The sequence below is a fragment of the Trachurus japonicus genome, chromosome 22 (assembly GCF_045865225.1).
Source record: "Trachurus japonicus isolate A0001 chromosome 22, Traja_1.0".
In the NCBI taxonomy this organism is placed as follows: Eukaryota; Metazoa; Chordata; class Actinopteri; order Carangiformes; family Carangidae; genus Trachurus; species Trachurus japonicus.
In genome coordinates, this window is record NC_140928.1 from 23,408,454 (window position 1) to 23,433,851 (window position 25,398).

General features: G+C 42.0%; 1 protein-coding gene across 4 annotated transcripts in view; it reads left to right on the plus strand.

Annotated features, from left to right (window-relative positions):
• Positions 1–19,754, plus strand: part of col12a1a (collagen, type XII, alpha 1a) — a 53,804-nt gene extending 34,050 nt beyond the window's left edge. For 2 of the 4 annotated variants that reach the window (XM_085767494.1, XM_085767495.1), the window contains 31 exons: positions 298–427; positions 517–659; positions 779–908; positions 1,520–1,639; positions 1,730–1,876; positions 2,009–2,125; positions 2,245–2,397; positions 2,524–2,598; positions 2,683–2,822; positions 2,938–3,061; positions 3,247–3,390; positions 3,608–3,772; positions 4,017–4,055; positions 4,202–4,340; positions 5,098–5,240; positions 5,624–5,733; positions 9,853–10,011; positions 10,292–10,369; positions 11,210–11,296; positions 11,777–11,830; positions 12,285–12,380; positions 12,762–12,815; positions 13,811–13,864; positions 14,167–14,220; positions 14,782–14,853; positions 14,936–14,971; positions 15,084–15,150; positions 15,245–15,427; positions 15,656–15,733; positions 16,877–17,047; positions 18,804–19,754. In XM_085767494.1, the coding sequence (XP_085623620.1) occupies positions 298–427; positions 517–659; positions 779–908; positions 1,520–1,639; positions 1,730–1,876; positions 2,009–2,125; positions 2,245–2,397; positions 2,524–2,598; positions 2,683–2,822; positions 2,938–3,061; positions 3,247–3,390; positions 3,608–3,772; positions 4,017–4,055; positions 4,202–4,340; positions 5,098–5,240; positions 5,624–5,733; positions 9,853–10,011; positions 10,292–10,369; positions 11,210–11,296; positions 11,777–11,830; positions 12,285–12,380; positions 12,762–12,815; positions 13,811–13,864; positions 14,167–14,220; positions 14,782–14,853; positions 14,936–14,971; positions 15,084–15,150; positions 15,245–15,427; positions 15,656–15,733; positions 16,877–17,047; positions 18,804–18,946 (3,405 nt within the window). In that variant the 3' untranslated portion in view covers positions 18,947–19,754. Of the gene's footprint in view, positions 1–297; positions 428–516; positions 660–778; positions 909–1,519; positions 1,640–1,729; positions 1,877–2,008; positions 2,126–2,244; positions 2,398–2,523; positions 2,599–2,682; positions 2,823–2,937; positions 3,062–3,246; positions 3,391–3,607; positions 3,773–4,016; positions 4,056–4,201; positions 4,341–5,097; positions 5,241–5,623; positions 5,734–9,852; positions 10,012–10,291; positions 10,370–11,209; positions 11,297–11,776; positions 11,831–12,284; positions 12,381–12,761; positions 12,816–13,810; positions 13,865–14,166; positions 14,221–14,781; positions 14,854–14,935; positions 14,972–15,083; positions 15,151–15,244; positions 15,428–15,655; positions 15,734–16,876; positions 17,048–17,916; positions 18,074–18,803 lie in introns of those variants that run through there. The other 2 variants (XM_085767496.1, XM_085767497.1) reach the window with 1 other exon arrangement.
• The last annotated feature ends 5,644 nt before the right edge of the window (positions 19,755–25,398 follow it).

A 25,398-nucleotide genomic window follows, 5' to 3' on the forward strand; every position in this document is an offset into this window, starting at 1 on the left:
CTACCACCACCACTGCCTCCAACACCACACTCCCAAACATCAAAGGAATATCTGGCTCCTCTTTTCACTTAGTGCTGAGAGCAGGAGGCTGTTGAGTCAAAGGGAGGTGTTAGAGGGAGTGTACAACATGAGCAGCTGTGGTTTGGTGAAGGACCTGGAGAGTGTCAGGGAACCCTTGCACAAGTGCATAGGTTTTTTGTATATTTGTCTGATTTTACTGAGCTGAGCATGGTTTTAGATTTAAAGTCTGCGCACTTGCTGCTGCGTTAATCCCTGACATGTTTTGTCTCTGTGCAGGTTTTGGTACCAGGCACCACCACCACAGCTGTGCTGCAGCAGCTGCTCCCAGACACTCCTTACAATGTTGGAGTGGTTGCTCTGTACAGTGATGGCGAGGGACCCACTATCAGTGATGCTGGAAAGACATGTAAGGACCTGGGCTAGAACTATACATGAGTGTGTAAACCAATCCAGATCTAACTTATCATAATTTTAAAAAAATGTTTCCACGCTCAGTGCCCCGCAGTGGCCCCAGGAACCTGCGTGTGTACGACCCCACCACCACCACACTGTCTGTCTCCTGGGAACATGCTGAGGGCCCTGTCATGCAATACCGCATCACCTACGCCCAGACTACAGGAGATCCTATTGAGGAATATGTAAGCACGTCTATAACTCCACATATCACTGTTTTATTTTCTTCAGTGTTGTTAGTTTTTGACCATAGACCTTATAGTGTTCCCTGTTAATGCGGTACTGTATGTATTTTCTTTTGTAGACCACTGTGCCAGGAAACAGGAACAATGTGATCCTGCAGAACCTGGATCCAGACACGCCCTATAATATCAAAGTGACCGCGATCTATGGTGATGGACCAGGAGGAGAGCTGGAGGGAGATGGTCGCACAGGTACAAACTGTTCCAGTCTCACAATCACAAGAGTGCACTTTTTCTGCACTGGACCCGTTGTGTGTCTTTTTAACTGATCCAGAGACCTTGGACAGAAACAGATATTACACTCACACACGCATGCACTGCACACTCCAGAAAATCTGCATAGGCTGATCCATTGATTAGGATCCTGAATCATTTTTGCAAAAGTGGAATAAGTGAAATTCTCTACTTTTCATGAAAGCCAAAAGCACCGAGAGTCTTTGCCAGGGAATTATGAACTGGCTGTATTCCAGTCAGGGAGAACTCATACTTGCAGAGCTGGCCAGCGTCTTGCCCAATTGTGCCTTTCAAACAAAAGAAATCCTATTAAATACTGTAATACCACTCCACTCCCTGTGGCAGCTTCATTTTTTTTCTCCATAATTTCTCTGATGTGGTTTCATTTATCATCTCCTTGATTGCACATTGAGATACCCTGTTCATAATTCAGAAGCCATAATAGGCTATAATGTAGTAGTTACCCTGCTGACAGCTCACTAACAAGAAGTAGAGAGAAACTGAAAGGTTCTGCATCCCATCTCAATGAACTGGAGCCTTTGCTTACCGTGCTGTCTTGTTTCCTGCAGTTGGTATGCTCGGCCCTAGGAACCTCCGTGTTTCTGATGAGTGGTACACCCGCTTCAGGGTAGCCTGGGACCCCGCCCCCTCCAGGGTCAGCGGATACAAGCTTATCTACCAGCCTGAAGGTATGGACAAATGTTTTGATGTGGTTAAGATAAGAAGAGTTTGCAAGCTCTGACGACGCACTTGTATAAAACTGTCATGTCTCCATTCAGGCTCTGATGAGTCCATGGAGGTGTTTGTTGGAGACGTGACATCCCATCAGTTGCATAACCTGAAACCTGGAACCACCTATGACCTGAAGGTGCTGGCACAGTACAACACCGGCTTCAGTGAACCTTTGATTGGACAAGGCACCACATGTAAGTTGAAGCTGATGAGGGCATTAAGTTAAATGCATGATTCCAGTTGAGCGGTAGATGTCAAAAGCTGTACGAGTTTAACAGGATACAGGAGGAATATGGAATAAGGAACCTGTGCTTGCTTCCCTTTAGTGTACCTCAATGTGACAGACCTGACCACCTACAACGTTGGCTACGACAACTTCTGTGTTCGATGGGCGCCTCACAGAGCAGCTACCTCCTACAGAGTCAAAGTCAATCCTTTTGACCGTAAGTGTTTTACTCGGTTACTCTGCACAATGTTTTGAATTAAGCTCCCCACATGTGAGGTTCCTGCAAGATGAAGCGGTCTAATCGGTCTAATTTTCTGTCCTTCATTTTCCCTCCAGCCTCCAAGAGTGGAGCCCAGGAGATCACTGTCAGAGGTTCAGAGAGCAATTACTGCTTTGATGGCTTGACCCCTGACACTCTCTACAATGCCACTGTCTACACCCAAACCCCCAACCTGGAGGGACCTGGAGTGAGCGTCAAGGAAAGAACATGTAAGATAGCATTTTCTTTGCCAGTAAAATGCCAATGTATGAAGATAGGGGGCAAACTACAGTACAATAGTGAAACTGTTTAGTATATTTCTTTATTTTGTTTATTTGTCCATTTTATTTTTTTAGTGGTCAAACCCACAGAGTTGCCAACTGAGCCTCCCACCCCCCCTGCTCCAGCAACAGTCCCTCCTGCACTGGATGGTGAGTGGAACAGCTGAACATTTGCATCTGTATAAAAACGTATAGATAATTATTTACATTAACGCCACTGTACCTGCGCCACAGTGTGCAAAGGTGCCAAGGCAGACCTCGTCTTCCTCATCGATGGTTCCTGGAGTATTGGAGATGAGAGCTTCAACAAGGTCATCCAGTTTGTCACCAGCATGACTGGAGCCTTTGATGTCATCAGCCCTGGCGGCATGCAGGTCAGAATAAATCTTGGTGCTGTCTCTTCAGTCGTGTTGGTTAAAAGGAGTAGATTGCTAAATGTTATTATTGGCGATTGTCATAGACTTATCTTATTTTGTTCTTTTTAAACAGGTCTCCTTCGTGCAGTACAGTGATGATGCTAAGACTGAGTTCAAACTGAACACCTACCACGACAAGGGCATAGTGCTGTCAGCTTTGCAGAATGTCCGCTACAGAGGCGGAAACACCAAGACAGGTACATCAGAAATGTCTGTGTAGGTTCTCAGTCGTCCTGAAGCGAAGGCGACTGGACTTATTTTCGGTTTCATGAAGATGTTTCTCCTCTCATCCTCAACAGCATATCTATCATTTACATCTATCTAACCAGAGGCCACCATTTTAATGTGTTGTTGCTAACTGTTCTCCTTCACCCTCTTCCAGGCATTTCTCTGAAGCACGTCTATGAGAAGGTGTTCACCTCTGACAGCGGCATGAGGAGGAACGTCCCCAAGGTGCTGGTGGTGGTCACAGACGGACGCTCCCAGGACGATGTCAAGAAGAGCGCCGAGAAACTGCAGCACTCTGGTTTGTGTGACATTGTTCATCATTATCATGTATGTTTTTTTCTGAGCTGTATGTACATATGTTTCAGTATACTGTAGTAGTGGAATGGTTTCCTTCCTCAGAGCCAACGTTTGTGGCTGATTTAATAAACTCTAATAATAAAAAAAATCCCTGTAGGGATGTAACTGCCAGCGGTTACTGGAAGTTTAACAATGGTCTTTGTGTTTTGCTTCCACAGGCTACAGCGTGTTCGTGGTTGGTGTGGCCGATGTCGACATGACAGAGTTGAGACTTATCGGCAGCAAGCCCAGTGAGAGACATGTGTTCGTGGTAGATGACTATGATGCATTTGCCAAGATCCAGGACAACCTGATCACCTTTATCTGCGAAACAGCCACTTCCAGTAAGTCGGACATTCATATATCATTAAAACACTCCCATTACAGTTTAGTATTTCCACATTCCAAGACAAAAACGTTGCTGTTGATATTTAATTTTTTTAGTTTCAATGGAGGTTAAATCATGCATCTGCAGCCATTGATGTGCGTTCAACCGGTCAATGCCAGAGGAAATGTATAGAGAGACGCATTATATTCTTAAGACACTAATCTGTTTTTCCGACTCTTCAATTTCTTGTCTTGTTCTAGCTTGTCCTCTGATCTACATCAATGGATTCACCACACCTGGTAAGCATACAGCAGCACTATTCAACATACACAAAACTCATCCCGTACAGATTTTGTTGGCAGTGTTACATACAAGTCCACTCCGCCATACAGGGTTTCACTGTTTCCATGCGCTCAACATGGCTCATGTTTTTGATCCTTTCCAGGTTTCAGGATGCTGGAGGCTTTCAACATCACAGACCGGACTTTTGCTGGCATGAATGGCGTGTCCATGGAGCCGGGTTCCTTTAACAGCTTCATCGCCTACAGGCTGCATAAGGATGCCTTCCTGAACCAGCCCACCAAGTAAGGCCTGAGGGTGGAGAGTATGTGTACTGTATCCAGCAAATAGAGGAGTGGAGTGTGAGCTTCGCTTTGTCCATGTTCCCAGCCTATTGGCTTTATCTCATGTGCACTATAATCCCACTCAGCCCGCACTCATTATTCATAATGATGTTCAATAGCCTCTGTCCTCAGAGGGGTTTCCCTAGTGCCTTTTGGCACTAAGCCAGGGGCTATTTTGTTGTTGCAGCTTGAGGAATATGAGGTGCTAGGAGCAAGAAAAAAATGGTCATAGAATTAAAAAGGCCCTGGATCAGGCCCTCCTCCCACATATGTCAGGCTGGGAGCAAACAAATCACCCCTGGGTCAAGAGATTTGTCTTTTTATTAGGCCCCTGTTTAAGTCGTGTTAGGCAACCTGAGAACTGTTGGAGTATCCAAACCTCTTCAGCATGCTTTGTTAATAAGTTTTTAATGATACGTATTTTCTGTGCATGGGCCGAGCCGTTGACTTAATGTGCACAAATGGAAACACTTGCAAAAGAGAGGGGACAGAAAATACTTTCAATATGTGGACAATTTCTTCAAGGCCCCAGGGAAATTTGGCAATCTTTTACAGGTTCTGCAGCCGCTGTGCCACACTAGATGCTGAATCATCATAGTGAGATTTAATAGTCTCGGTATTAATTTCTAACATGTGACCTTCTGACTGCTGTTGTGATGAGGGTATAGCTCCGACTCATGACTCATCAGGATGTATGTTTTTTTTTTAACACCAACAGGGAGATCCATCCTGAGGGTCTTCCCCCATCTTACACCATTATCATGCTCTTCCGCCTCCTGCCCGACACCGGCTCCGAGGCTTTCGATATCTGGCAGATCTCAGACAAAAACAACAACCCCGAGGTCGGGGTCACCGTCAACCGTAAGCCTCTCATCGTCTTTTGGTGCTCAGATGGGGTGTACAGTACAAAGAAGTCAGTGGAAACATACTGAAATAATTACTCTGACTGACTTAAGTCTATTCCTCTGAATTTGATGCTGGTGTTGGCTTTAGTTTGAAGTTTAAAAAAATAAAATAAAATAATAAAAAGCCTTGATCTTTAAGTATCTTTTACAAATATGTGCCTCCACACGTGGTAAATACATGCTAATAATTACGGGCATGGGCCTAATCCCTCCTAGCTTTTGTCTTTATCCCTCGCCTCTCCTTGCGACCATGTGTTCTGTATAGTCCTGTCTGTGCTTTGCGTGCCACTGCATCGTCACACACTGTCAGGGATTGATCAGAGATTCCTCTCTTTTCAGCTTCCAGCAAAACAATTTCATTCTACAACAAAGACACCCGAGGAGAGGTCCAGAAAGCCACGTTTAATGAAGAGCAAGTGAAGCGAGTTTTCCACGGGAGCTTCCATAAGGTAAACACAATGCACGGTTCTTAAAGAGAGAAGTGCCACATAGCGAGATTATTAAAGCATCGCTGGAATGGGACAGAGCGAGAATCCTAATGATCCTTTTAATATCCTTTTACATTCGGCTTATTGTTTTCATTCTTTTCACTTCATTTCACTTATATTGTTTTTAAATCCTTTCATATTTCTCTGTGTGACTTTTATGCCTCATTTGGTTTGGCTGAATTACTTTTTAATGGGAAGAACAGCCAACGCCATGTGGCTGTATCATGTTACCTGTCAAAAGTTCTTTGCTATCCAGCTCCAGAGTGTCGATCTGCTGTCAAAGTGGTCTTTGGGCCCCCTTTTTTTATGATTTGACATTAAGCTCCATATTTTTTAGACGCTAGGCAATTAATTTGATAAATGGGTTGTAGACCCTATAAATAAGTTGAAATTGAGGTTGGAGGGAAATTGTGTTACCTCAGTGATCTAGCATAATGTGCAAACTGTTACTCTTAACCCTGGAGGTCTGACCACATCAAGACAGGAGACTATCCTGGTAGTTGTTAAGCGAATTCCAAACCAGTCTGCTCTGAACCGGATTGATTTTTATGTGGGTTGAGCTGGGTTCATGAGTGGCATGAAGCATTTCAGATCCTGAAGTCTAATATTTTATAAAAGGGATTTCCAGTGAGTATTTAAAAAAAAAAAAAAAAATCACTACTAAGAGATGGGAGACACATTAACAAGGTTTCCAAAATCAATTTGCCTGAAACCAACATATCCTAAATATCACTTACTGTACCTGTATCGGTCTCCAAAAGCATAGCTACATTTCCCAAAATGTAACTCAATAGCATCTTACATTAGGTTTTCCCTGACTGGTAACACCTTACCTCCCTCAAACCACGACATTTGGCTCCCAGCCAAACTGTATTTGTATAGTATGGACTCTTTTAGGGCAAAAAGAGCATTGATGTAATTTTTAAGGCAAACTCAAAGCTGCAGTGAATATAAAACATCCCCTGTGATGTTGCAACCACAGCAGGGTGTAGAAAGTGGTAGAACAATGAGGGACAGTATGTTTTCACACTGACCTGGACCAGCTTAAGATCCATAGATCCAAATCACGTCTAATTGCATTTCAGTTATTTCCCACGGACAGTGTGTTCTTTATTTAGTACACAGGTTCCTCTTTTCCGTCCAATTCTGAAGTTATCAGAATGAATGACTCTTTTCAATGCAGCTGGGTCTTATCCAACATCAAAGTTCGCCCGCTTCCTGATATTACAAATTAGAGTTTCTTTTTGAGTTGATGGACCGATGAGAGCGATATATTGGCTCCTAGATCAGAGAGTCTTGTAAATGGCTTTTCCGTTTGACCGTTTAGCATCGACACAACTAATTGTAGGGTAACTTCGTGAATGAATGAGACCCTGGAAAATGTTGGGTCAGGGCTTGATGTAAAATGACATCACTGCTGGACTAGTTGGACAGCAGCCTGATGTGTGTGTGTATGTGTGTGTGTGTTTGTGTGTGTGTTCTCTCAGTCTGTGGCCGTGGTGGAGTCTGTAGTCTGAATGTACACTGGGTGGCTAGCTTGTGGTGCAGTAGTTGCTGCTCCGTGAGCTGGTGAGTATGCAGCGGTCTACCTAGCTGCTTATTTGCTGGTCAGCTGAGTAAGTGCCACTGACGGCTCCTGTGGTGGTGTGTGTTTACATGTTGTCAGAGGTTTCCCAACACTTTGTCCGTGGCTATTACATAGTGACCTCAGTATGTGTGTGTGTGTCTGTGTGCTGAAACCAGAGTGGCCAATGATGAGGCTGGTCACAACTGGCAGCTGGACTAATTCTCTCTGTGTGAATAAGATGAATTAAAGATTTTTTTTTTAAAAAGGCCACAACTCATGTTGACCTTTGAGAAATGTAGATTATCCCAGAAGTTGACGAAGATTGGAAAATATGGATATTTTCTGAAAAAATGATTTCAAATGAATTGAAATGGAATTCATAGTTTTATACTAACATCTTCCCAGATGTTAACTTGTAATTTCAACAGAAGGAGTCTCAGTAACATGTTTGGAAATGTTAGTCACCACCATTGTGTAAGCCTGTAGATTTGGCTTTTCTCCTCAGGCTAGTTAATAAAGAGTAACTGAGGCTGGAGAGGTCGTGGTCTACCACTAGATGAACATGTGGGAAAGCTCTCACAGATGAGTTAAGCAGATGCTAGCCACTCACTACCCCACTGGGGAATCCCCTCCCACACTGGAAGGGTGGGAGTCCACAGTGGGAACCTTCCTGTTAACTGGAATGAAGAGGACATTTTCCGTAAGTCATAGTGACTAGTCATGTTACTGTGGTGGACGTTTGAGAGTGTAGGTTGTTGTAGTCCTCGATCAGTGGGCTGTAGTGGGATATCACCCTCTCCCTGTTCCCTATGCAGTCTCCAATTCAATCTTTTCAAACTCTTCCCTCAGGGGCTCTGCAGGGAAAGTGGTGCCAATATATGCATGCACTAATTAAAATGGAAGTCAGGGGTGAGTGGAGATCTCCACAAAGCCAAATCACCACTTGATGCTGACTCTCATGTCTTTGTTGGCCCTAATAGATAGACAGATGGATGGAATGGTTTGCCAAAATGCCCAATGACTACACTCTAGACTATCTTCATGTCACAACTTTTGTTTAGACAGGAACAGCGTCCTCTCTCTTTGACCCAGACTCACATACTCTAAAAATGACATTAGAAATACAGGAGTTTATAGTTTAGCTTCTCTGATCAAATGGACTGTCTGTTGGATTTAACAGAGGGAGCTTGACTTGTGAATGATCAGTCTTGGCACTGTTTGCTTTAAAAGACCCATGTAATGGAGATTCTATGCTAAACATTTATTTCTTTTTATTCTCTAACAAAAGCTAACTCAATCTTCAACTGCATGTTTTTATAGCAAAGACTCACACCTGCTTATGAGTGCACATATGAAATCAAGGCAGTGAGACGTTCAGGATACAGGATTTTGAAAAGAGCCAAGAATAATAAAAATCTAATCTGATAGAAATCACAGAAACATGTCAGCCTGAAATCTTACCATATGCCGTGTTTGTTGAGTGTTAACACAGCGAAGCCAGGTGAAATCTTCACACCTCGCTGCAGACGGATCAGATCACTTAGCAGCGAGTAGCATCATCTGAGGCTGCAGTGGTCATTCAAATGCTAGTTTTCCTGAGGTTTTATTTTCCACTGCCTGGAGTGATTTTATTGTGTTTACTTATTGGTCAGTGAGGTAATGTATACACGCCATCCATGGACCCTTGGGTAAACGACACCCCCTCTCTCTTTGCGGTCCAGCAGATAGTTTGTTCCACTGCCAAGGAAGTCGACTGTAATTTCGTGATCGGTTGCCGAGAACTATGGTCTCGTCTGTGGTTGGTATGGCTTTGTAGGAAGAGATGGTAGCTTAGCTTGCTTTCCCTGACATAAAGGAAGCTTGTCTGACTGGTGGGCAGGGGGAAAATTTGCAACCATGAGGGGAAAAGTATGGAAAGTGTAGGACTTTTGATGGCATACCACAAATGATATTGTTTCAAGATGTGGTGCCGGCTTCTCTGGACAGGAAACTTCAGAATCTGGCACTTTGTCATTCTGTGTTGTTATACAATCACTGACTGCAGCTTTAATGTGACACCGAAATGCCAACTGTTGTATATTTCCCTTTTTTTTATGGTCCATTCATCTGTAGATGGATCAAACAGTAGTACTTTGCCAAATCAGTAACCACTCTGGGGTAATATCAGAATCTATAATTAGCATGGTTTTGCAAAGACTAAACATTTGGCTGAAATCTTGCAATATGCTGAGTACTGTATCAGCATTTTTATGAGCTCCAGACAAGTTGGTTTAAAAAGGTGCATCGAGGCTGCCTCTAGCCTTATGGTTGCACTTTCTTGAAGAATTCCTCTGCTCTTTTAAAGGGCAATCATGCCCCTTCCAAATAGAAACAAAAGCCAAACCCAGCTTTTCAAAAGCTCCAATGTTCTTAGTTGTCGTTGCCAAGTAATTGTGTTGCATCAAAGTTGGCGACTATGAAGTATTGAGAGGACAAGAATGTTTTGTTAATAATGCCCTCTCTCACTCCTGCAGCTCCACATCAGCATCTCTCCTGAGAAAGTCAAGCTCAACATTGATTGCCAAGAGGTGGCGGAGAAGCCCATCAAGGAGGCCAACAACATCACACTGGAAGGCTATGAAGTGCTTGGCAAGTTGGTCAAGTCTGGAGGAGGAAGGAGGCAGTCTGCAACAGTAAGCAAAAAAAAAAAAATGCAAAGGGGCTTGGAAAAACACGTTTGGAAGAGCATCTCACAACTTTCCAAAGAATGAATATCCAAAACCTCTTGTGCGTAGATGCACAATTAAGTTTTAACTGCTCCCAGTGACTGTTGGACGGATAAACCCTCCATCTTTCTGTTTCTCCAAAGGGGCTCATTGTTTGTCTGTTTTCAACAATGTGCATTTTCATTGTGAATGGGAGCCATTTGTAACACCCCTCCATTTTTTTCCCTCGCTTTCCTCTGTTGTGTAGTTCCAGCTCCAGATGTTCGATATTATCTGCAGCTTGAGCTGGATCAGCAGAGACAGATGCTGCGACCTGCCCAGCATGGTAAGAACAAGTGTCACTGTAGAATCTCATCAGACACAAGGTCGTCCACAGGTGCTCTAATGCCAGTTTTGAATAAATAGAAGGACCATTGTGATTGTAAATGCATGTTTGTTGTCTCGGGGCTGACAGTCATGGTTATCTTTAAACTACTCTGTGGTGATTAGGGTTGATGCATCGCTGTTAACTAGATTGCTGTTTTTAAAGAAAGTGCCTCATCTGAACTCAATAGATCCTTGTATCCTGTGTAATTGTGCTAATTGGACTGTTGCCAGCATAACCTCCTGGTTACACGAAAACAAGTGCTCCTTTAGATCACAGCACAGACAGTAAATCATATTTATTTGGATACACCATGTTAAACACCGGATGCGGGAACATTTATCCAATTATAAGTAATTCCTCTGTAATTTAAATCAGATATTAATGCATCACATCAATGATTGCAGTGTTATGTAACTCATTATGTCACAGACTCATTTCCAAAAATGTGGACAAGGTTAGCAGCTGTCTCTGAGTATTTGTTCTGAAAGCCCCCTCGCTGACTCACTGACTTTGCTGATTCCAGTCACATTTCGGCGTCAGCCACTGTTCCATCGTGACCTTTGCTGGGTTTCTAAATTGGCTATTCTTCTTAAATGAAAAGCAAAGTCAAACACACAGCCAGAATACTGCCGCAAAATTTCATCAAGGGTTGTCATTGTTACCCCTTGTATTCTGCAGACTGCCAAGACGTAGTCTCAATTATTAATGTCTATATATAAAAGAACACTTACAAGACTTCTCTTAGGTGCATATTTATTTTTATTTTCTAATTTCTATATCCTTTTTTTTCCCTTTCAGAGAGATGAGGCCAAGTGCCCATCCCTTCCCCACTCGTGCACATGCACACAGGACAGTATCGGCCCTCAAGGGCCCCCTGGACCCTCGGTAAAGACACTACCCAGACATATTCCACTACTTTCTCATATGTTGTGTATCTTAACCTCCTCTTCTTCTGTCTGTCTTTTTATAAGTCATGCACGTTTTGATGTTGATGATAAAGACTCTTTCTTGTGGAAGTCAAAATGTTCAAACCATACAGCTACACATTTTGACATTTGCCTGCTGTACATTTCAGTAAACTGTACCTTGAATCAGGCGTGGTATTTTGATTTACCTCCGGTACAACTGGTAGATGATCAGTCTAGTGGCATGCAAAGAAATATGGTCTAGAAGAGAAGTGTCAAAATATAAATGGCTGATGGAAAAACAACAGTAAAAACATCCTGAGAAGAAGTCTGGAATATGTGTGCTCGGTAACCTCACTAAGCCCCAGTGAGGGTTTCATCGGGTTTGGGGTTTTAAGGCTTTTGGAATCTGTTCCTGTTGTTGCACTCACCCTGTGTTTCTGGCCCTTTGCCTTTCCAGGGCAGCCCAGGTACTAAGGGACCACGAGGAGACAGAGGAGAACCCGGCAATGCTGTGAGTTAAACTTTACGCCACTTAAAGCATGTTATCAATTATTACCAGTGGGTTTTTCTTTCCATAGTCTTTTATTGTTTTACTGTAAGTTAAATGTTAAACAAATAATCCAACTATGATCTTACCAAATGAAATTTGCTGACATTATCAGCAATGCTAAATTCACACATAATAAATGTCACCTTTTCATTGCCACGGTATTTCAGAAGCTATTACTGCTCTGCAAGGAAATTGCACACATCTGAATCTAGTTATCGCACACTGCTGTATATTTTTCCGCAACTTGATTTAAAGGGAACCTATGTCAAGTGCCTTAAAGAGCCACTTGCCAACACTGTTAACATTAATTTTCTGTATCTGTGCAGTTAAAAGACTGATTAGGATTGTCTTGGGGGCTGTTTCCTATGAGAGGGGCTATGTCACAGCTTTGTTTTATGTCGGCTTAATGCTATAGGGTGCCATGGGTCCTCGCGGTGAGTCAGGACTCCCAGGCGCTATGGGACCACCAGGTCCACAAGGCCCTAACGGACTGTCTCTACCTGGAGAACCTGTAAGTTTCATAGTAGTTATAATAGTTCAGTATTCATATATGATATTTGAAACACATAACAAAGAAAGATAGGTAAAAGTTTCAGTGGTAGACATCATTATCATTAGTGCCCATACAGTATATGCTGATACATGCAGTTCGTATGATAGTCGGATATTCTCTGTCGCAGATCCACCAGTGAGTGGGATTCACAGCTACAGTCAAAGCACACCACACATCTCTGCCTCTCCCCAGGCGGCTTAGCCTGCTTCTTTATTTTCTTACCTACAGATGTTCTTGTCAAAACATGAAATCCATCACAACCACAGGCTAAAAAAGGATAAACACAAAGACTAAAGTATCTTGAGAACCTCTTTTTTTTCCCCCTTTCTCCACCCTCAGGGTCGCCAAGGACCAAAGGGAGATCCTGGAGACCCAGGCCTGGCTGGTCTGCAAGTAAGTACTCCCCTCTCATTTTGTGGTTTATGAACAGGAAACAGGAGACTATCCATAGAGAACAGCTCTGCTACTGGAGCCTGGACTCGAGCCACATGGCGAGATTGAAACCACACTCAGAGTGGGAGGTTTACCATGCCATCCTCAGGGAGACCCACACTCTCAGATCAGCCCATTGATTGACAAACAGTAGAAGGCCAGTGATGTAGTTAAATTATTATGAAGTGTAGAGTCATGTTACCAAAGGGGAAATAGGGAATGGAACATGTTCTCCCCCAGCCTTGTAATTGAAGATGATGTGACTTGGTGAAGACTTAAAGTCTGTCTGCAGTTTGAGCATCTTTGACTCACAGCATGTGTCATTTTGGGGGGACTGCTTGGATTACAGTTCAGAGTTAAGACGCTTTCACTTTTAGCTCTTCCATATTATTGTCATCATGGTTCTGTCAAGTCGGAGACAAATTTTAATTCAATCTCACTCCATTTCACATTACATGGGAACTTTTTTGGTGGAGGTGCATTTTCTGGAGTTGGCTGGCATGACACAGCCATCTCTTGGCCGAGCAGCCATTCATTCATCCAGCTGAGGTCATCCAGCCAACTCCCACCATTCAACTGAAGGGAACATCAACACTGGATGTTCTGGACTCTGAATAAGCGAATTTAGACTTGGTAAAAAAAAAAGAAAAAAAAAAGGGGAAAGTCCCTAACTATGATCCTCAGAGCATATTGGCAGCATTGTGTTGGTCTCTTCACACAATGCAGTTCACAATAATAGCACTGTCTGCACACAATTCAATTTAACATGATGTGTCAACTGACAAGAGGGAGATTGTTCCAGTTTTGAGTATTAGGCTGATATTATCTTTGGCTAAATTACTAGGAAACTGCAGATTTTTTTCAATGAAGTCTAGCTTAACTGAGGCAGTTTGGAACTGTAGAAATGAACCGTTCTTGATCATTAGCATTTGATTAAGAGTGTCTGTTTTTCCCAGGGTCCTCCTGGGTCACGTGGTCCTCTGGGCCCCGTTGGACCAAGTGGAGCACGGGTAAGATCAACCTCCAAGCCTGCCGAGTGTACACACTTTGTGTTCAAAGTTTACAAATTGCATCCAACACTTACTTGAGCTCATGCTCTGCGTGTGATCACCCACTTAGCTCGGCGTACACAGGATTACTGTTGTTACACTGCATGTTCTCACTTACATCAGCCAAATAATACTTATAAATGTAATTTCTAATGACAGACTCAAGGCTGAAACCAATATAAAGTCATGACACTGATGTATTGCATGAAAAGGGTCCCCAGTGTGTTGTAACCCATGAGTGATTGTATGTTGTTTCTACGTAGGGGCCACCAGGAAAGGAGGGACCATCTGGACCTAGAGGCCCACCAGGACCCATGGTGAGTGCTTGTGTGCATGTGTTTGTGTCTTTATGTTGTGCTGAAGACAGTCAAATAAATATTCCTTGGTGTGTGCTTTACTTCCTGATATATCTACAACAATTATTCCTCTGGCTCCACGGTTGCACTCTGCTGGAACAGCACATAAAAAAAGCAGACGGTAGTCTTTAGGCCCCTCCACTGTTACAAAGATGGTGGGTGCGTGCATCTCATTTTCTTCTGCTGTGGTTTGGTGGAGGTCTGAATCTACTTAATCCAACCATCACGCCAACAGGCAACGTGCCAGCATAGCATTCACATGCACTATACCATCCTGAGTGCTCTAAGAGCCATTAGCAGGATGTGTGTGTTTCCATCTCCTCTTTAGTGTTCTTGGCAGCTTGTGCCACACACCCCCTCCCCACCCCCAAAACCCACTGCAGATGTCAAAGCACAGACCCCAACTTAAAGCTTGTTACACAACCATTAATAGGGAGCAGGAGTTAAACGATTCAATTATGTTTACTGTACTGTAATTTGAAATAAACACAGCACTTTCTATGCTTTTTTTGTTTTTTACAGGGAAGCCCTGGAAATCCAGGTGTACCAGGAATTACTGGGAAACCAGGGAAACAAGGAGACAATGGAAACCCCGTATGTAAAAGTTTTGGGCAGGGAGATTACCACTAATGACATTGCAATTGTTCTGGTCTAACATTGTTCTTTTTGTCATCAGGGACCTGTCGGCCTTAAAGGAGAGAAAGGAGAGAGGGTATGTAGCGTTTTTATTGAATGCCTAATCCACCTGTTTCTCATCCATCATCAGTCAGAATACAGTGCGGTGTCTACATGAACTGAATGGATGAAATGTCTGCATTTTTCAGGGAGACTTTGCATCCCAGAACATGATGCGCTCCATTGCCAGACAAGTTTGTGAACAGCTTGTGAACAGTAAGCAAGATTTGTCTTAATCTTGAGGGGATTTTAAAGTTGTTATAATTTGCATCTCGTCCAAATGTAACTTGATTTTGATTTTCTTTCACAGGTCAAATGAGCAGAATTGACATGATGCTCAACCAGATTCCCTCTGGATATCGTAGCAACAGCCCCGGGCCACCTGGTCCTCCCGGCCCCCCTGGTAACCATGGATCCCGTGGAGAACCTGGGCAGCAGGGCCGAACTGGTTTCCCTGGAACCCCAGGTTTACCTGGAAATCAAGGAGAAAGAGGTACTTTATCTTTCTTTGGTTTAGTTCTGCTACAAAACAGCAGGCAGAGAAATAATAAGCAACTGGTGAGCAATGAAAAAATTAAGGTCACGGTAACACTGACTGTAGTGCCAGTCCAACATGACAGGAATAACAACATAACTGCATTATCTTGTGTAGTCTACACATGATTCAAGTTGCAAGATTATTTAATCATGGATTTTTCCTGTTTTTCTCTGGTCCATACAGGTTTGCCAGGAGAGAAGGGAGAGAGAGGATCTTCAGGAACTGGTATCAGAGGACAGAGGGGTGTTACTGGGCCACAAGGTAACACTAGTTTGCCTCTTGAGCCTGTTTGTTTTGGAATCTGCCACCACAATCAAAGAGAAACACATGTTGTGTTGAACAGTGGTCTCAGCAACTGCAAACAGTTTGCTGATGTCCCGCTGTTCTTTTTATCTCCACATTTCTGTGGCCCATTCTAGGACACAGAGTGCTCCCGTTGGTCCAATTAATATGACACATTCCAACCAGAGGATAAAATTTACCTGTGTGTGACTCCGGCACCTCGTTTGGGCAGCTGCACCACATAAATTCTTTGGAGGAATCCCAAACATATTCCTAATTCTTTCCTTTCTTGAGGATCTTGTCTTGTGTATATAGAGGTTCTCCAAACACGGTGCACATTTGAAATATTATATGTTAAATGGTCAGTATTTACATTCATTACTGAGGAGAGGATTTCTCTGTCTAGAGTTTAGTCTTCAGCAGAGGCCATGATACAATTTCAGAAACAATTGTTCAAAAATATTATTGGAGTGATTTGTCAGTTTGTGAAAGGTCATAGCCTTTCCTCAGTTGCAATTGATATCCAATATAAAACGCTCACCACTACACAAGATTTCCTTTCCCAAGGGAAGCTATTGCAAAACAACAGAAAGCTTCTATTGATGTCTACCCCACAACATCAAACACTGACATGTCTGTTTCTGTGAATGGAGTGAGAAACAAACTGAGGACCAGAGGGAGGAAGGCCACACTGATGACTCACTTTTGTGTGTGTGCGTGCATGCATGCGTGTGTGTGACGGGGGGGGGGGGTTATTGGAGAAAGAATTGGATTGTTGTACAATGAGCTTTCTTTGGTGGCTTCATTGACAACACATGGGCTCACTTAAGGGAGAGAAAAAGAGAGGGGGAAAATTCCATCCTGAGTCTTTACCGTCTAGACACACGGGGCCAGGGGGTAGCTCCACACAGCTCCAGACTTTTTTTTTTCTCTACTTTTTTTTTTTAGGTCCAGCATTTTAATTGAGCCATTGAAAAATTTAAATTACAGTGCCGCAGCCCCATGGTACCCCCACCATTTCCACTGAAGATTTACGGGTGATGTCAGTGGGTTTCTGTGCTGAGCCTCAGGAACTCCCGTTGCAGACCGGCACCACTCACCTTCTCTCTCTTCCTATTGCAGGGCCACCAGGCGAGTCAAGAACGGGACCCCCTGGTCCTTCTGGCTCCGCTGGGCCTCGTGGCCCTCCAGGTCGCCAGGGTACTCCTGGGGTGAGGGGACCTCCAGGACCCACTGGATACTGCGATTCCTCTCAGTGTGTTGGCATTCCTTACAATGGACAAGGATACACAGGTACACTCCCAGCTGTCTAGGATGTGCATGATACATTAGATAAAGGATGTGTATGCTGTAGGTGTATGCAGACTAATGACATTTGCAACATGGTGCGCTACCTCTTTCTTTTATAATGTATGGAGGTATGAATGTACATTTGTCACAGTAGTGAGATTTTATAACTCATGCCCATTAAAGTTTTGTTCACTAAGCCCCGCCCTCTTAGGTACAGTTCCCATGCCTCTCAAGCAATGTTTGGGATTTTTGGATTTTAGAAAATGCAGGTTTTTCATTTACAGTCAGAGAGAGAGAGAGAGAGAGTAATAGCTGGATCATTATGCTTTATCATAATGATCATTATCATTATGGAAAACTTGGCTTACTGTACCTGTTTCACGGTGGGAAAAAGCTGAAATAAAAAGAATTACTTAACTCAATCTTTATTCATTTTAACTAAAAAAAAAAAAAAAAGAAAAAAGAATTTATCAAAACAAAGAATGGGAATTGGTGATAGGTTGTAAATTGGTGATAATTTTGCTGCCCTCCCCACCTCAATGAACATGGTTAGTTCAGAGAGCCATCAGTATAATTGAGGAATATTTGCATCTCTCCTTCAGATTAAGGAGTTAGACTTTGCCCTAAAAAATTGCTAGATTTGTCATAGTTTCTTTTTTGCAAAACAGTTGCCAAGGAGATGAGGAGGGGTTTAGCGAACAGTCCATTGGGAGCTGCTACACTTCACTACCTCCATACATTTGATGTACAATTTTAAAACTGGCATGTAAACCATTCTAGCTAATAGTGTATGATTACTTACATTAAATCAAATAATATGCTAATAACTTTGTTCCACAGTGAAACTCACACCCTCTTTGCACTATTTTCAGGTTTGGCATAGTAAACGTTAAGTCACCTGTGCCGCTTACACTTTGAAGCCCTGTTTCTGAGATGTTTGCCCGTTTGCTATGGGGCATGTAAGGATAATCACCATGGACATAATTATTGAACATTAAAACAAACATTACAAAAAAACAAAAAAAAAAAGCAGAATGGAGCGGACTGGCACTAACATCATCTCACAGCTACAAGCTACAGTGATGGCAACCTGCTGGCCTGTTTGCATCATGAACCACAAACCGTTGGGAAAAAAAAAAAACAGGGCCTGAGCATTTCTACGAAGGAAGGAGCATGTACAAATACCACCCAAAACAACTACTAACAAAGAGGAATTCATAACTGAAAGCAATGTTAATGTGGAGGTGATATGTGTAAATAAAACTAATTTTTTGTCTTGTAAATGATTGTATGAACCGGGATATTTCACTAAAAATCAAGTTAACATCTGTACTGAGCTTCTGCCTCATAACCCTCTGCTTACTTACCACCAGCATAACCTCTGTTTACAATGCCTTAAAAGAGACTTCACCAGCTCTGGTCCAGACAGAAGCATGTTCCATTTGTACGTTTTATCACCATGTCCTTTGTGTGCGTTGGCCAAATCACTGCTAAATGTTGCTTTCTTGCCATTTCCATGTGTTTTTTTTGTAGTACGAGCTGGTTATTTTACTACATCTTATTATCCAATAGCTTGATGGATTTTATTGTAAATGTCATCACAACAATTCTATTTAGCTCTTTTGGTACTTTAGGAAGCAATAGTTTGACACAGGGCATTTTCTGGAAGTCCATAGTGCAATATAATTTAAATTGTGCATGTGAAAAGATGTAGAAAGAAACCTTTTTTTTTGATTGGCCGTCCCAAATACTTTTCTAGCCAACCGCTATCCGCCTGAACCCGAGGTAGTGTCTATACCTGTGGAGCCAGCTGGAGAGTTTGAGACAATACAATCACCTGGTTACACACGAAACCAACGAGGAAAGAGATCACTACCAAGAGGCAATACAGACACATCATAGCCATGATAAAGAGTTCTCAGAAAGTGTAATATTGAAATGACTTCCATGATCACCTAATGTGAGGTTGAAGTGGTATTCAGAACAAAACTAGTACTTATATGGGTTTGATACCCCTGGTTATATTGAACATATATTTTTTTGACATGAGAAAGTTTAGCAAGATGTCTACAAACCTACATGTTCGCTCATTACAAACCTGTGTGCTTGCTGAGTGTTTCCCTTTAAGTGTCTGCTTGTAAAATAACTGCAAGTGTTTATCAGACTTCAATGTGTAATGCACTAATCATGTGAAAACCAGCAGAGAGTTTGTCAAAGGAAGTGCAGTATGTATGTTTTTTTGAACACTTTCACGCTACCCATGTCGTATTTGTCCAGTTTCACTTTCACTTTCACTTTCAGTATGTAAAGCTGTTTCAGATATGCCATTGTTTAAAAAAAACTGAAAAAGGATAATTAATTTGATCCCCAAATATTTGTGTATTGTGATGTCTCGTATGGCCTGTAAACCAAAGATAATCTGACTTATTGTAACAAACCAAACTTTGTTTTTTGTTTGATTTCTGTTTTGGGTTTTGTCGTTACCAAAGGTGGAATTGCATGTTTGTGTTGTATATTTACTGAGGATTTCTAAGTCAGAATATAGTTGTTGTTTTCTATCAATGCAGTTTGGATTTAGTAGCAAGACTATGGACATAGAATTGCCTTTCTCATGTTTTAACTGCACATTTTGTGAATTCCACACAGCCTTATTTTCTTATTTATTTCTGAAACAGAAGAGGCATTTTTCAATAAAACTACTGAAAATGTAGCACTTGTTTGGACCTTTCACTTATTTCTGTCTTTGACTGATGCCCTTAACTTCTCACAGTATCTGGGCATGAGCATTTTCTTAACAACCAAAGCCACAAAAACACATTATATTACCTTAACAAGAATAAGGGTCACATCAACAGCTGCTGACTAATACAGCTGTTTCCGTTTTTCTACCAAATACCTCTGAATGAGAGAGATCTCATTTTACTCTTGAGTGACAAAGCCGTGTCTCCCCACCATAAGACCTTGAAGAGTAGCCTGTACTTTGAAGTTTGAACCTTTATTTATTTTGACAGCCAAAGCTATTTTGAGGTGTGCCTGAATGTCTGTTCATGTCAAGGCAAGAAGAAGAAGGTAATGTGAAAACAAACAATCCTAACTTTTCCAACATTGGAACCACTTCACAGTCTTTTAAATGGACCCACTTGGCTTTAGTCCTATCAGGCTGTAATCATTACACTTGGATTTCCATGAGGAAACAATGCAAATGTGACTGCAGATAGCAGACCTGGAAAAACTCACAGCTTTCCACCCACTGAACACGTCTAATGATGAAATAAGAGATGTATGAGGTAAGGAACAACTGACGCCATTTTTCTCTTTATCATGATGAAATGAAAGCATGTCTGAGAAGTTCTGCACAAGTGCCAGACATCAGCTTGAGGGGGTGGGGGACACCCTCTCAATTCTCTCTCTTATTTACTGAACCATGAGGCACTTTCTTGAATATCCGGGGACATTTATAAAGTTTATATTTCATGAGATCAGGGAATTCTTATATAGGTGAAGAAGAGTGTGACTGAACAGCTGGTTGATGTTAATCATAATGGAACAGAGGCGAGTCTGTGAAAGCACTTCCCATACAGTACAGAGAAGAGCTCACACGAGAACAATTGCTGCCATGTAAATCTCCTTTTAGCACATTGTCATATATAGTAGAACATAACAAAAGCCGCAGCTTTAGTCTCGGTGCACACGTTATGGTGCGGCTTCTCCATAAAGCTCCTTTTCATTTACAGTGCTAACCTCAGAGCTGAAGACCCGCGGAGACATACTGGCCTTGTTGAAATATGTTCACACCTGTTGTAAGTGACACGCTGTTCATTCTATATCTCAACATGAGGCTCTGATTTTTGTTTTGACGTCATTCGACGACATTGTCCAAGACAGTTTTAAGTCCTCATCTTTTTCCACCACAAGTAATCACACTTGTGTTTCCCTCCAAACTCACAAAATCCTGTCTTCATTGATGCTTGATACCATCCTCACTGTAACCCCTGTCTGCATACTGTCGGCTGATTTCTTTGAGTTTGTTGACAATCCGCCGTCCATCTGTGTTCACTTTGTGGCAAGAGTTTTAAGAGGGCTGCTCCGGAGTCTGCGGTTGTTGCAGATTTTAACTCCTGTTTTATATCTCCAGTTGTCCCGGGACGGTGTCTTTCCACAGCAGTGGGGTAGGACTATTGGTGGCCTTATCAAGAGGAAAGTTAGAATAGAAGGTCAACATAACACCAAAGACAGCAGACATGACCTTAGCTTAGCATTACAACTGGGAAAACCAGAAACATATACTGTAGCAAGTCTTTTGATATTTAATACAGTATGTTTGGCTTGCTACTACAAAACAGCTAAGGTAGCAAAACTCAGCTCAGCACCTTTAAAGATCACAAAATACCACTGCATATCTCATTTGTTTAATCCATTCAAAAAATTAAAAGCATGAAAATATAAACTTCTAGTTTAACAGGATCTCATGCATTATGTCATATTTTCTTCACCTTTTGATTTCAGTCTGGATGTTTCCAGTCTTTATGCCAAGCTCAAATGATGATAAAGTGGGACAAGTCAAGAAGCCATATGTGAGGACAACATAACCATATGGTCAATAAACGACATAAATGTGGAAGAGGATGATTGAACATTAACATTGTCAGCTCATGTCTTGCTTGTTATTCTCTGATGTACTGTTATTAACCTGGAGCAAATTCATGTGAGCGATTCACCAATATTTTTGGATTTACAAAATTTGGAGAACAATTGTCTTGAATCGTTTTTTAAATAATTTAAAATTCATTATGTGCCATTAATCAGACAGGGTGATTTGTGGTGAATTCTTGCATTGCATTTTACAAGCATTTAAATACCGTGAGAGAATGACACCATGCATGGACACTGGGCAGAACATGAGAGGAACCAGCCTGGTACTGAAAAGTAATCATAAGTGGCTGAAAAGTAAAACAATTTATTTGGACTTTTAGGAGTGCAATGAAAGCACTAGCATGAGAAGTGGTGGGAGGACAGTTGAAATAATTGAGATCACATGCCATGAGACATGTGGAAAGTTTTCATACATTCATGAAAATATGTTTCACCTCCTCTCAGTGTAACCTGCTGTACAGTACATCAATGGATACGATACAAGCCTTACATGGAGATACAGAACACAGTCACAAGACATCCTCCTGGCAAAGGGAAGTCAAATACAAATATGTTGCTCTAATTCATCAACATCAAAACAGTTACCATATCATTTGCACTGTGGACAGTCAGGCTCATTAAAGAAATTGAAAAAAACATTTTTTGGAATATTTTTTGTTCAGACAAGCAGTATCAACCTCTTCATCTGACTCTGACAGGAAGGAAAAGTGAATCAGAACACAAGCAACCCAAAGTTTTACTCAAGGACACTTAAGGGATAATGAGAGTGTGAGTTTTTGAGGACCAGTAATCATAATAAAGTTTATTAGATGGCCTTAGCAACAAGCCAATCTTCTGTTCCGATTTTTGTTTTTTTTATTCCAAGAGTTTCCCCTCTGAATTGTACTTTTGGCCCAAGCGGAGAGGGCTCTGAAAGAGCATTTCAATTATGTGACAGTCCAACTAAATGCAGTAGAGTAATGTATCATTATCAAAACTTTTGTGGCATCCCATCAAAAATGTAATCAAATCAATTTAAAGAAAGTTGCATTCATTTTACTGTACGTTATCTCATTTTGGCTCCAACTAAAAAAAGGAAACTCAACACAAATGTATATGAACTGCTTTACTTGAAGCAGCCACCCATTAGGAAGGAGTGTCTTTGATTCTAGGCTTGCCAACCAAAACCTGGGGAAGGAATGAAGAAGTCCTTTTGAACTTGAAGGGGGGTTGATTCCTTAAAGGGCAGATATTCAGTCAGCATGCAGACAGTAGGTTTCCACCGGCTGAGATGCCAAAAGCAACAGCAGAGCAGCACTCCCCTTTGGATATGGGAAGAGGCGAGCCAACAGTTCTCCAGCTGACCTTGTAAAAAAAAAAAAAAAAAAAGGGGGAGCCTTGTGAATTATTCCCCTTTAAAAAAAGCCATGTCCTTGTTTGCCCTGTTACCTGTCACCAAAATGTCCCTCAACGAAAGCGAACAATGCAGCGTACTTTATTGATAAAATCACTCCTGATCCTTTCCAGCGAACCTTATTGCAGTTGTCTATAGCATCATATACTGTAATCTAAGACACATGTAGCTCTAAAAGGGAAAATTCAAAATCAGAAGCCAAGAATTGATCAGCGTGGTTTTGTTTCAGTCCTGGTCGATTTGGCAGCACTCACGGTTCCTGGTGATAACAGCCTGTGCAGTTTAATACTACAACAAAAACTCATTGAGCAGCTACTTTGTCAAGAAAACAAAACATGCATGTGTTTACAGAGCTGCAAAACAAACTCACATTGTTTTAATAAAAGGAGAAAGCCAAGAATAATTCTACCCGTGGCGTGATCTGACTTTATGCTGCAAGTAGTTTTCCACACAGCAGCGGCGCAAGGTAAGGAACATGGTAACCTTGCTGAGAAGCCGACGACTCTTCTTCAGAAAAAAAAAGTGATCCACTGACAAAAACCTCTTTTTTTGTGGAGTACTTTTTAATGAATAACCCCAGTTAGTGCATTTGTCAGTGACACATGCACAGTGTTTCCTGCAGCTATTTGCAATAAAAACCGTTGCGTGTTTCTCCAGTGGCTTCGAATGTGAGGCAGCAGCAGCAGCAGCAGCAGCAGCAGCGGGAAATCTTGTATATTGCAATAGCAGTAACTTACAACAGCTCTGATTTAGCCACATGAAAGTGAACACTAAACAATGATACTAATGAAATGAAATTGAAAACACTATAGCTAGATTGTTTCCTATGAATGCCTCATGTGTAGGTAGGCAATTTAAAACCACGACTTCCCCACTTACAATAAATAAACTATAGACAGAGGTAATTACAGAATGTAAATATAATTTCTGTTGCTGGATGCAGAGAATAAATAGCCTCGAAACATGAGGCTATGTGAGTTCTGATGGAATATAACTTCAAGGTTGTACTGTCTGTTTTACAAGGCAGGGATCTCCACCCACATCAGTGCTCTGCCCTCTGCTGCAGGAAGCAGTACATGGAGAGCACAGCTGTGGAGACAAGTGTTTTGATTCCCTTGCCTGTCCCACAAAAGGTTGCACCGATGTTTACGAAACGTCTGACCTTATTATGGAGTGAGCTGTGATGGTATGTTTATCAAGGGACTGGGGTGGTCTCAGATACTTTGTAGTTGTGACTAAGGGATAGGAGGGGGCTGATAGGGTGAAACACATTCAGAGGGCCAGTGTGAACACAGGATAGTGTTTGGATGTTGCAGTCAAAATCAACCTTTCATAACTTGAATTCATCCAAGACTGTAGGTGGGATTTAACCAATCTTATATTTGATTAATTGAACACTTTTGCTAATCGGGTTACACGTTACTGTAAGTCTTCTCTTTCGGAGGCCGTCTAACTGCTCCCATGCAGCTGTGAAATACTTCACTGGAATAAGTCATCTCTACTTTTGACACGGTCCATCTGCTTCTATTAGAGCTCACTTATTTCAGCCTTATTTTCCAGTGCTTTCAGCCCAGTGAGGTTTTATAGCATTACAAGCCAAATGATGCAGAAATCACGGTTCTTGTGGCAGTGCACAGTACCACCAGTTAACATTTCTCACTGAGGACATCAGACAGTCCCGATGCAGCAGCTTGTCGGCATTAGCGTGAGTGAAACATGAAGTGTGACAAACGCGTTAGGAAAATGTCATCTGTGTCATCTTGTATCGATTAAGCTACAACTACTTGTAAATATAGAAAAGCCTGATTTCATGGGAGAAGTGAGCTCTGTCATTTCCAAAGTTTGTGCCACAGTAAATATCTCCCCTGAAGTGGTCTGGAACAGGGCACGTGTATTCATGCAGTCAGTTGTTGAGTGTAAGATAAGATGAGAGATGGAGTGAGCAGTCGAATGGAAAATGCCAGCCACATGAGTTGCTACTAGCTACTTTATACAAGCACTAAATGATGGCCACATATCTCAGTAGGTGTTCCACACAGAAGGGTACACTGGAATCAATCACTATGACAGAGCTATGCTGTACAGGGAAACCAGTGTGATTTTGAATGGCCCAAATCAAAACACTTTTGCTGCGAACAGTATCATCTAAATCTGTATTTCTCAATCCTTCAATCCTTTTGGCTTTTATATGAAGCACTTATGATCCCTCATCACAGGAAACGGCCTGAGTGAGGTCATTGGTTGCGAACAGTGGTTTTCCCCTCTCGGATTTACCTAATTTTAATGGTTATTAGATCCAGGACAAGGT